Source organism: Macaca thibetana, chromosome 4 (assembly GCF_024542745.1).
Source record: "Macaca thibetana thibetana isolate TM-01 chromosome 4, ASM2454274v1, whole genome shotgun sequence".
NCBI lineage: Eukaryota > Metazoa > Chordata > Mammalia > Primates > Cercopithecidae > Macaca > Macaca thibetana.
The window spans coordinates 53226109-53239168 of NC_065581.1; the positions used below are offsets into that span (position 1 = coordinate 53226109).

The following is a 13060-nucleotide window of genomic DNA, read 5'->3' on the forward strand; positions in this document are numbered from 1 at the left end:
ATTTGGATATATTTTGAAGGTAGCACCAATTGGACTTCAGACAGATTTTCTAGGGGATGTGAGGGGAAAAGAATAGTTAAAGAGGACTCCAAGATGTTTGGTCTGAGCAACTGGAAGGAAGAAATTGTGATCACCTGAGATGGGGAAGATGCGGGCTGTGGGTAGAACAGTTGCCTTCTTTGTTGGTGGGGTGGTGATTTCAGTTCTGGATATATTGTATATTAGGTTTAAGACAGCCAAGTCGAGAACATATAGTCTGTTGGATATGTAAATCTGGAGTTTGAGTGAGAGGTCTGGGCTGGTGATATAAATGTGGGAGTTGTTGGCATATAGTGATATTTTAGGCTGTGAGACTGGATGACATCTCTTTCTGTCTCTCTCTTGAGACAGGATCTCGCTCTGTCACCCAGGCTGGCATGCAGTGCTGGTAGTGGAATAATAGCTCACTGCAGCCTCAAATTCCTGAGATCCTTCCACTTCAGCTTCCCAAGTAGCTGGAACTACAGGTGCATGCCACCATGCCCAGCTAATTTTTAAATTTTTAGTAGAGACAGGGGTCTCAGTTTATTGCCCAGAATTCCTGGACTCAAGTGATTCTCCCTCCTTGGCCTCCCAAAGTGCTAGGATTACAGGCATGAGCCACTGTTCCTGGCCTGGATGAAGTCTCTAAAGGAGTTAGTGTAGATAAAGAAAAGAATGGCTCCAAGAACTAAGCTCTGGGGTCCACCAACACTTAGAGTCAAGGAAACTGAAAAGGAAAACCAATGAAGCAGGAAGAAAACCAAGTGAATGTGGTGTCCTGGATGCCAAATGAAGAAATTACAGGTAGTTCCTTGTTTACATGGTAGCGTAAGACTGTAAAAAAATAACATGCAAAACAATTTTAATAATCAAAGGGAAAATGTACAATTGTTCTGTGCCCTTTAAAAATTTTTGTCACTGCCAGGCACAGTGGCTCATGCCTGTAATCCCAGCACTTTGGAAGGCCGAGGTAGGCGGAGCATGAGGTCAGGAGTTTGAGACCAGCCTGACCAACATGGTGAAACCCCATCTCTGCTAAAAATACAAACAAATTAGCCAGGCATGGTGGTGCGCACCTGTAATCCCAGCTACTCGGGAGGCTGAGGCAGGAGAATCACTTGAACCCAGGAGGCGGAGGTTGCAGTGAGCCAAGATTGCGCCACTGCATTTCAGCCTGGGCAACAGAGCAAGGCTCCATCTCAAAAAAAAAAAAAAAAAAAAAATTTGTCACAACATTAAAAACTTTGATGGTTATAAACATATAAGAATATGAAAAAATAGTAAAACTAATTTTTACTTAGCACACTGAAATTTGAAACATTGATGACATTAAGAATTAAAGTGTTTTATTGCTTTATAAAAACTTTATCAAAAGTGGTTTGAGCGGCACTTGCCTACTTCTCATTGTATAACTTATGATACAGAGTGAACATCTGTTCTATGCCTTGGTGAATTGTCATACTCCTGTTTAAGATGGATCAACTTCCAACATTTTATGATTTTTGCTTTCAATGTTATAAAATATCTCTTAGACTTCCTTTAATGAGAATGAAATATCTCTGAGAGTTCTTTTAATGTGAAGCATTTTACAGGCATCTGGGATATCTTCATTCTTTTCATTACAACCACTTTTCTCATTTGTGTTGATAGGTTTGCCTTCACCAGTTTCCACTGGCTGCACATCTAGAGTCTCTTGAAAGGCAGCTGTGTCGACATTCCTACAGTCAGCTTTCTCTTCTGTAACTCCATTTATATTTGACTTGAATTCACTTCTTGCATCTTTGCTGTACTTTCATCCTTATTGGCCAATTCTCTCTTTTGATTATCCATTTTTGTAAAATACAGTTTGTGTATCACTGAGAGACGAGGAGGCAACATAGCTACACACTTTACTGTCTGCGCGAACTATAAAACAAATATACAGTGACCAGTCACAAACAGACTTTGAAAGAAGTGATGTAATTGTCACTGATGGTGATATGCATCTGTTTAATTACATTGTGGTTAGTGGACTAAAGTCCTGACAGATGAGTTTGTACTTTATGCAGTTACTCATAGTTAGTAACTGTGTTGACTGAAATTTGAACCATGTTGTTGGGGGAATGGATTATTTTACTAAATGGTGGTAGTCGAAATTCATGCATCTTGGAACTGTGCAAACTGAGAAATGCCTTCATATCGAGGAAGACAGACTTGATGGAGGACAGGTGAGCTTCAAAATTAGGGCTCAGCCAGGGAGAGTTACTGGCTTTTCCCAAGAAAGAATTCCAGGGAGAGCTGGTGCTGTTAAACAGCAACTGTTTTTAAGCAACAGTGTACAGCAGCAGCTGAGGTTCTGCTCCTTGTAGAGTAGGGATACCCCCTAGGCATTGTGCCCAGAATAGTAGCTCAAAGGCAGTTCTGCACTCATATGTATACCCACTTTTTATTATATGCACATTAAGGTGCAGTGTATACAGAAATTTCTAGGAAAAGGGTGGTATCTTCCAGGTGTTCGTGTCGTTGCTATGGAAAGGGGTGGTTACTCCCAGATGTTGTCATGGCAATGGTAAACTGATATGGAGCACTGGTGGGCATGTCTTACGGAAAGCTGCTTCTGCCCCAGACCTATTTTAGCTAGTCCTCAATTTGGTCCTGTGTCCGAGCCGAGCCTCCAGAGTCGAGTCCCACTTCCAACCTCAGAATGATTCATTATATCAAATGGGGATTTAGCAATATTAAGGGAATTGGGGACCTTGGAGACCTTAATGAGGAGTTTCAGTGGAATGGGAAGACGGGGAATACCTGATGGCAGTAGATTTAAGAGAGTGGGAGAGAGGAATTCTGGATCAGAGTGGAGACTACTCTTTTGGAGAGGTTTGGTGCAAAGGACAACAGAGCAATGGGGCAGCAGCTGGCAGAGAAAGTGAAGTCAGGAGAAGGTCTTGTTTTATTTTGTTTTTGCTTTTGTTTTAACATAGAAGAAATCGCATGTTTGTATGTTAATGGGAATGATTCCATAGAGAAGAAAACATTGATAAGTGTGTGAGAGAGCAGGGAGAATTTCTGGAGTTTGTGAGAGGATGGGGTTTAAGTGGAGGAATTGGCTTCAGATAGAAGCACCAACCATTCACCTAGGGCAGTATTTCTCAAACTTTTGGGTCTCGAGACACCTTTATACCCTTAAAAATTATTGAGGGCCCCAAAGAGTTTTTATGTGTTTGTATCTATTGCTATTTAGCATATTAGAAATTGTATCTGAAAAATTTTCAAATATTAATTTATTTTGAAAACAATAAACCCATTTCATGTTAACACAAATAACATAATTTGGTGGAGGAAAAAACCCTATATTTTTACAAACAAAAATTGAGTGAGAAGAGTGATAGTGCTTTACATTTTTGCAAACCTCTTAATGTCTGACTTTAGTAATAGATGATGACTGGATTTTCATGCGCTTTTGTATTCTGCCTGCTGTGATAGCCTGTGTTGTGTGACCTTTGGAAAACTCCATTGTGTACTTGTGGGAAAACAAGAGTAAAAAGATAAATAAATGACTAAGTATTATCACAAGAATAATTTTGACTTCACAGACCCCCAAAGGGTCTTGGGAACCTCCACAGGTCCTGGGATTACTCTTTAAAACCTTGATCTAGGGCAACAGGCAAAAGGGCAGGCAGGATATGTGGGTTCAGATGCTGGTAGCTGTGTAGATATTGGAAGGCCCTTGTGATTGTTTTCTGATAGTAGTGCAGTAGAAAGAGTGAGGATAGAGGGAGATGTTGGAGGTTCAGGAGAGAGGAGAAGTTATGAAATGGTCTTTTTATTGAATATATAAATATCAACAAAATGAATATAAAATAAAATTTAAAACAGCATATATTAGCTACTACTAAGAAAGAAAAAATATCCAAATATTATCCATATTCACCATGAATTGAAAAATGCATGTTAATTCCAGAGATGTTAAAATGTAAAAAAAAAAAAAAAATTGTCTCATTTCATGGACACATCTTTAATTAAAAAAAAAAATTGCCTCAGGACTTAAACAAATATGATAGCTGTCCAGGAGAGTGGGAGGCTGAATGGACTGGAGAAGCATAGTTTGGTGGTTGACCAGCATTAAAGACCCACTTCATATTCATAGTCATATATTTAATTCTAATACTTCCCAAAAGTTTTTTTCTGTAATTATCCCTTGTTTATGCAAATACCAGCAGACACTGGAAAGCTTCTTGCTTCAGCATACCACTAATTAAATCATCTTTCACATTTTTTTTAAATTTAGTAATTTAAGTTTTTTAAAATGCAGTAATAAGGAAAAGATACCACTGTGACTCTTAGAATATGATATCAATAAAAATAAGGAGAAATTCAAATTTTAGGTTGCCATATGGATATGGTTTGTTTGGCCCCACCAAGCCTCATGTTGAAATTTGATCCCCAGTGTTGGAGATGGGCCTCATGGAAGGTGTCTGGATCCTGAGGGCAGATCCATCATAAATGGCTTGGTGCCATTCTCATAGGAATGAGTTCTCACTTGTAGTTCCCATGAGAACTGTTGTTGAAAAGAGCCTGGCACCACCTACTGTCTCTCTCTCTCTCTCGCCTCTTCTCTTATCATGTGATCTCTGCACATGTCTGCTCTCCTTCCCCTTCCACCATGAAAGGAAGCAGCCTGACATTTTTACCAGAAGCAAATGTTGGTACCATGTTCCTTATATAGTCTTCAGACCTCTGAGCCAAATAAGCCTCTTTTTTTTTTTTTTAAATAAATTACCAGCCTCAGTTATTTCATAGCAACATAAATGGACTACGACATGGGTTAAGAGATCCATTGCCATCCTCATTTTGATCCTCACCCTCCCTTTCTTCTCTTGTGATGGGTCAGAGAGATGAGTTAGGGAAAATGCATGGAGATGATAAGAATCCACGGTCACATCTTCTGTGTTTCCTAGCTATTCTGCATTTAGCTCTTGACTCACCCATCTGATAAAGAATCCTGCTCTAAGGAAATGCAGTTACAAATATATTTTGCCACTCATTGCAGAGAGTCATGAAAGGGGATCATGAGTACTTGTCAGACCAGTACTGTTTATGTCAATTGTCAGTTCCAAGATGATGAAATTTGGAGTTGGCCATTTGCTTTCTCTGAGCCAGAAAATTAGAATAATGCACAGGTAACTGAGTATTAACTTCATCTCCAAGGTCTTAAATTCTCTTTGGGTTTGGGGTCCTCATTGCAGTATTTGAACTCAGACTTAAGGACAGCAAATGCACACACTTATTAACCCACCCTCCACAGGAAATCCACATGTGTGAATAGCATAGATACATACACACACTTGTTCATATGTATTATTCTTGTTCCACTAACATGCCCTTTTGTGCGCTTCAGCTTCAAGAGGACCCTACTCTCTTACTCAATGATCTTTTTACTCTTTTTCTTTTTTACTTCTAGCTACTTTTCCCATGAGAATTGTCCAAATATTCTCATTTCCTTTTCCATTTTCTCTAAGGAAATGGAAGTAATTTGGTTTCAAATATGAGATCAAATGATCCAATGTGGGCTTCATCAGTTTTCTCACCCTTCATCTTAGAATGTTTCTCTACTATCACTCTTCTTCTCTTTACCTTCTTTTGTCAGAGATAAGTAACTCCTCCTATTTCTTCAAATCTAATTCTTCTATTTTGTGTCTGTAACCACTTCCCTCCTGACTGCTCCAGAATCTTTATGACTTTTTTAAATGACTGCTTCATAAATTTCTTTCTTGAAGGTCATTGATTGTTTCCAAGTATAATGGACTCTTCTCATTTAGTCATTCATTCAACAGATATTTGAGCTTATACCATATACCAAACCTTATATTAAATGCTTAGGCAACTATGTAAGAGAATAGGGAGCTCATAATCTATTCTCTGAGAGCAAGGGTTGACAATTTTTTTTTCTTTTTTCTTTTTTTTTAGTGAAGGGACAGGTAGTAAATAGTTTAGGCTTTATGGATCATACCTTCTTTGGCATAACTACTCAACTCTACCCTTACAGCATGAAAGTAGCCATAGACAATATGTAAATGAATAGGAGTGGCTGTATTTCAATAAAATGTTATGTATAAAAAATAGGCAGCAGGTTGACTTTGGCCTGGGTGTCATAGTTTGCTGACCCCTTGGTCTAGTGTTCAGTTTTTCTGATCTGCATATAATATTGATTACTCTTTACCACCCCTCTTTTGAAATCCTCTTTTGAGTTCTGGAAACTCATTGGTAGTCCTACCTCTCTTAAAGCCTATTCTGTGTGTCTTTCCTACTTCTGTCTACTAGGTTGGCATTTCTCAAGGTCCTGTTTTTTGTCCTCTTGCTTGCCTTCTCTGAACTTTCTAGACATTGCAGTATCTGAATTGCTCTCCTGACCATTCTGCTGAATCTATTTTCAACATGTCTTTGTTCATCTGAGCCACCAGCATCTCCCACTTTGTACAACTAAAAATGAAGCCATTGTCATTTTCATCTTTCTAACTCTTCCTTATTCCTTCTTTTTGCTTATCTGTCTCATTTTCTAAGTGGAGAACTTTGCCAGGATGCTCATAGCAAAGTATTCGAAGAGCACACAGAAAACTGTGACATCCCTCTTACCTCTGGAAGATTAGCCACTCTATAAAACACGTTCACTTTTATGGAAGTTAAGGAAGGTCATTGGAGGACTTGGCACAGAGTCTTCACCCAGCATGTTAGGACCTCCAGCCACTTCTCAGTTGGCAGTCCCTGTTGGGCATAACCAGCTGGCCCCTGTGTTTTCTTGTTGACCCATGTGAGCAAAGCTTGCCCTGTAACTTGCAGCTCTTTTCCAGAATGTGCCCTGACTTGGGCTTTGGCAATAAAGTAAGCGCTGTAACTTTAACTAGCTCTTCCTTAAACAGTACCACCTGTTGCTATCTATCTGTGAATTTACTCCATCTTACTCAAAGGCCGCAGATGCCATGGGCATTTTTCCTACTGTATAAAGGAGAATGGGAATCTGGCTTCTTCGGGAAAGGGAGAGTTATTGTCTGTTTCCCCAAATGATTGGATGATCACATTTTAACTTTATATGTTTCATGGCTCTAGTTCTTGGAAATACATGGAAGATTGAGGTTTGACTGCTTCCTGCCACTAAAATAGCTCCCTGGTGGTCATTCATAATTTAGTATATATGATTTGAATTACATTAATCAGATAAACATATTCTGCTTCTATAATGAATAATGCTAGAGAGCATTTAGATATTGGGGATTATTACAACAATTTTTATTGTTCTTGGCTTACTACAAAAGTAACACATGACCAGCATTTGAAAATTGAGGGAATAAAAATCTAGGTAATAGAAATGGAAATAAGCAAAAATTTTTGAAAATCTTATAACTCAGAGATAACTACTCCTAATATTTTGTTTTTAAAGACACATATAAAGTGGAAAATTCTGTAATACTATTTTGCTTTTTTCACTTGATAGTCTATCATGAACCCTTGTGAAATGAAATATTTTAAGACATATATATGAAGGGACCAAGGAGAAGCTTTGCTCCTACCCCATCTTTCATGTACCTACTTCTTATCCTCCACTCCCCATAGGTAATTACCTCTTTCATTGATTTTTTTGAATATCTGTTCAGAGTTTCTTTAAATAATATAAACAACTTTAAGTACATACTCTTATTCCCCCACAGCTTTTATAACACAAGGTAACACTCTATACATACATTTATGTCCTGATTTTCTCACTAAAAATACCTTTATACTCTTTCTGCAGCATTTTCAATGGCTACAGTATTATTCCGTTCCTTTATTGTAGTGTAAATTATTTAATTCCCTATTTTTGGACATTTGGGCTATCTCAAAACAATCTTATAGATGTATCTTTGCATACAACCCATGATTATTTCCTTAGGATAAATTATTTGAGATTATTTGCTGGACTGTTGCTTCATGTTTCCAAATTTTTCCTGAAAGGTTATTCCACTTTATACCTTCCCCAGCAAGACTTGCCAACAGGTAAAAGGGGGAAATAAGTTAAAAAGAGGTTATTTGCAACAGTGAACTTTAAAAATATTATACACAAGAAAAATAAATACAGAAAAGCAATGGTAGATTGACAGTTTTCAAGTTATGGAAGGAGAGGAATTCAGTGAGAGGTGACTGGGCACAATTGAGAGAATATATTGGAACTGGAGTAGGATGTGAGTGCTAGTCTTGCCGCTGACATGGGATGTGGGATCAGTCACTCAGGTCTTCAGATGTGTTTTCTCATCACTGAAAGAGGGAAGAATGCTTACTGAGTTTATTTGGCCCATTTTGTTCTAAAAGGATTTATGAAGATGGAATATGAGGGAATCTTTCAGCTCTAAACTTTTTAATTTTATAACTGTACCTTCATTTTCAGAGGAAATAAAAATTGAGCCTCTACTTATTATTGAAGGGTTAGACCTCTCTCTTCCCAATACCCTGTGCTACTATTCTCTCTTAATTTCAGTAAATGCTAAGCCCAAACTTCTCACTCTACCTCACAGAGCAATCTCTTAGCTTCCATAGATAACCTTTCACAAAATTCAGCGTGAATTGGACAGGGAATATTATTAAAAGTATAAAAGGTTGATTCTTGGCTGCAGATCAATATCAATATCTGTATCTATCTATCTATCTATCTATCTATCTATCTATCATCTCTCTTTATATATATCACTCAGGCATTTAGCTGTAGATGAGGAAACATTAATCTGCAACATCAGTAAGAGACAATGATGTGACTTCCACAGATACCAAATTTGGCATGGTGGTGGTATTAGATTTGCCTCCTTGTAGTGCAGTGATTAACAGATGGCAGGAAAGGAGGCTGAGCAAGAAGGGAGGAAATTCAAAAACTGCCCCTAATCACGCCTTCCTGATGTGGAGGTCAGCTATCGGCCTGTGGGCAAGTGTTCAGTCATTGGTCAGCTCAGTCTCAAAGCTGGGATTAGAAGCTTCCCTGATTTCATCAAGTAAGAACTTTGGTCACTGAGATGAGATTGGTCAAGAATAAATACCACGTGCAGTCATTTCCTTCCTTTCTCTACAGCAAGCAAACTGAAAAGGATCCAGGTGTGCAGGAATTGGAAGCATTAATAGACACAATTCAGAAGCAACTGAAAGACCACTCATGCAAAGACAACGTTCGTGAGGCATTTCAAATTTACGACAAGGAAGCTTCAGGATATGTGGACAGAGACATGTTCTTTAAAATCTGTGAATCACTTAACGTCCCAGTGGATGACTCCTTGGTTAAGGAGGTCAGTATGAATTACTCTTCTGAGTTGATTGCAGAGGCTAAGCACTGATCATTCTTTCCTAAAGGCAATTGTATATGTATTTCACTACAGCTGACACAGATTTAGGATGTTCAGATCAGATCTACTATTCTGTCCTGATTAGGTATTGCCCGTTCATTCTAGCATTGGCATTCTTTTATAATTGCTGTTGCAGGGCATCTCTTTAAGTGGGCCTGGGGCTGGACAACACAGAGTGGTTAGTAGACCAACATGTCAGGACTGAATAAGAGCAACAGAGATGATCCAGGAGGGGCAGCTACCAAGGGGAGACTCAAAGATGTTGATTGAGCAGACTGCTTGGCAACCTTTGATATCCTTCACAGCTGATACCTACACTGGCCCATCAGTAGGGTTAGCATGGAAGAGGGCGTGACCACTGTGGGAGGGCTGTGGCATCTGTCAGTAATGGTAGCATGACCAGCAGCAGATGCAGAAAGGGCATGGAAGTTCAGTTGAAGGAGGACTTTCATGCCTTTTCTTCATTATAAACCCTTTAGCCAGGGTTCCCTTGGAAGTCAGAACAAAGTCCCCCTGAGAAATGCCAAGGACTGTGGCTTATTATCATTGAGACATTCTTACTGATTAAGAATATTGAGGTTCTGTAGGCCCTTTTAAAGATCGTTTAGCCAAAACAGGTGTTCATAATTTAAGAGTCATTTAGGAAAGGGTTTGGTTTAGGGCTAGTGACTAGGTTGGAGACAAGGATTTGTCATAGAAACATTAGCAGGGAGTGAGTAGGAGGGCAGATAGAAGAGTATTTGTTCATGTGGACCAAACACACATTTAGCTCCTCAAATTTTAGGTTGACAGCATGCCCAAATTTGATTTTCAAATTCTTCATACTGTCTGATGTGGGAACTGACATGGGAGAGAGAAATGGCAGTCATTGACAAGTGCAGCAGGGAAGTGGGGGTAGGACAGATTTGCATATGTCTTATAAAAATAACCACAGAAAATCAGTCCGTTACCAGTCACAGTTGAGTTTCAAAGGACACAGGTTGAGCAGTGGCATAACCAGACCCTTCCGTTAGGCTGCGGTAGCAAGAGCCTGCTATTTAAAAAGTCTTACTCCTCATGAGCTGAGAGGACAGTCTTTTATTTGAATATAAAAACAACTAAAAGTGCTTTTATAAATATGGATGTTAGTTCTGAAATCTTGGGAAGTGTGGCAGACTGCCACGGTTACTACTTGAGACCGTCACTACAACAATTACTACTGTTACTACTTGAGACCGTCATTACGAGAGTTAATGAAGGAGGATGAAAGCAGAAATGAAAACTTAAAAGAAAAGTAACTATTTTAAAGGAAAGGAAAGAAGAGAGCTCCCTGCTTCTAGTGAGCAAAGGCAGCTGCCCGAGCCTCTACACCCCTTCATCTTTATTGGATAGAAAGAACAGGGAGAAGGAGGTAACGATTGGTCAGTTGCTTAATTGATCACAGGTTCACATTATTGCTAACAGGCTTCAGATGTGCCTAATCACAAGAAACACTTGTGCCTGGGTCATGACTGCCCTCAGCATTACTTCTGGGCAGCAGATGCAGTTTGTCAGTTTGCCAACATCCTGCTTTCATGAGAAAGAGTTTGTTGTTAACTCATATAGCCTCCAGTGATATACTGAGTTGATCATGACCCTCAGTCTTTCGACCTTCAACAGGGTAGGTCATTTACTCCATCCATCTTTGGTTTCATTAAGTGTAAGATGGGGATGATATCTGTCCTACCTGCCAGGTTCACAGGATCATTTCAGAATCAACTTGAAGATATAAAAATTCTGAACTGATTCACAAAGGCTGGGGATCATTATGTATAAGCGCACTCTGCAGTTGAGCTGATGGAAGCCCTGCGGATCTGTCTCACCTATTCTCTTTGCTCTCTCTGCAGTTAATCAGGATGTGCTCTCATGGAGAAGGCAAGATTAACTACTATAACTTTGTTCGTGCTTTCTCAAACTGACCTGCTGATGAGAAAATGCAAGACAATTTCTGATACTGGAATTATGCTTTGAAATACACCTTACACTCTTCATAGAGGCATTTACAGAGTGCCTGAAGTTTTATTTCTGTTTTGGTTCTTATTTCACTACTACTGAAGTCGAAACTAAATTGGATCTAATAGGATCTAAGATTGGTGCCTTATTTAGGGCAATGGGGTATAGCAATGTCTAATTTTGTGTGTCAAATTGACTTGGCCACAGGGGGCCCAAATATTTCCTTCCTTTCTTTTTTAAAAAATATTTTAAATTTTTTTAGAGATGGGATCTCACTCTGTCATCCAGGCTGGACTGTGGTGGCACTATCCTAGTTCTGTGAAGCCTCAGACTCCTGGGCTCAAGTGATCCTCCCGCTTAACCTCCCCAGTAGTGGGACAACTCAAGCCGCCATGCCCAGCTAATTTTAAAAATTATTTTGTAGAGACAAGGTCTCATTATGTTGCCTAAGCTTGTCTCAAACTCATGAGCTCCAGAAATTCTACCACCTCAGCCTCCAAAAGTGCTGGAATTATAGGCATGAGCCACTGTGCCCAGCCTCAGATATTTCATTATTCTGGGGGTTTCTGTGAAGGTATTTTTGGATGAGATAAACATTTGAATCAGAAGACTAAGTAAAACAGATAGTCCTCCCTAATGTGGGTGAGCCTCCTCCAATCATTTGAAGACATGAGTAGAATAAAAAGGCTGACCTTCCCCCAGGTAAGAGAATTCCTCTTGCCTGACTGGCTTCAAATTGGGACATCAGCCTTTTCCTGCCTTCAGACACAAATGCAAACATCAGCTGTTGGTCTGGAGCCTGCTGGCCTTCAGACTGGACCTAAACCATCAGCTCTCCCAAGTCTTAGGCCTTTGGATTCAGACTGGAATTATACCTTTAGCTCTCCTGGGTCTCCAGCTTGCCAATTTACCCTGCAGATCTTGGGACTTGTAAGCCTTCATAATTGTGTGAGCAATTCCTTATGACTCTCTCTCTATATATATATTTATATATACATATATGTACATGTTTAAACACACGTACATGTTTATATGTATATATGTATATGTGTATATATGTACACATATATGTGTATACATACATCCCATTGGTTCTCTTTCTCTGGATAACCCTAATTCAGATGTAGAATGATCAAGAGCAGGAGGAATGTTAGAATTCTCTAGAAGAATCATCTGGGATGTTGGAATCAGTATGCAGTATCGCTGTTGCTGCTAGTCAATGGCCCCACCACCACCCATCTGCCCACCCTGATACTGAGGGAAATATACACCCATTTTTCAAACTGGTTCTAGGCCCATTAGACCTGCATTTAAAAAAAAAAAAGAAGAAGGAATATAATAGAAAATATCTGGTATACCTAGCAGGGTATTTTTTCTTTTTTTCTTTTGTTTTGAGCAAGACAGAGGCTCACTCTGTCACCCAGGCTGGAATGCAGTGGCGTGATCTCAACTCACTGCAACCTCTGCCTCCTGGGTTCAAGTGATTCAGCCTCCCGAGTAGCTGGGACTACAGGCATGCGCCACTATATCCAGTTAATTTTTTTAATTTTATTTTTAGTAGAGACGAGGTTTCACCATGCTGGGCTGACGCTTCTGTTTCAAATGAGAGTGGATTTACTGGATCATCATGTAAAATGTATTTCTTGATGTGGGTTGTAGTAAAAAAATAAAAATAAAAAGATTTGGCTGGGAACACTTGCTCACACCTGTAATCCCAGCACTTTGGGAGGTGG

General features: G+C 39.4%; 1 protein-coding gene across 3 annotated transcripts in view; it reads left to right on the forward strand.

The window, feature by feature from the left end:
* The window catches only part of EFHC1 (EF-hand domain containing 1), a 74655-nt gene extending 63058 nt beyond the window's left edge, over positions 1-11597 (forward strand). For all 3 annotated transcript variants that reach the window (XM_050789250.1, XM_050789251.1, XM_050789252.1), the window contains 2 exons: positions 9089-9299; positions 11222-11597. In XM_050789250.1, coding sequence (XP_050645207.1) covers positions 9089-9299; positions 11222-11293 — 283 coding nt within the window. In that variant the 3' untranslated portion in view covers positions 11294-11597. The remainder of the gene's footprint in view (positions 1-9088; positions 9300-11221) is intronic.
* Positions 11598-13060: the final 1463 nt, after the last annotated feature.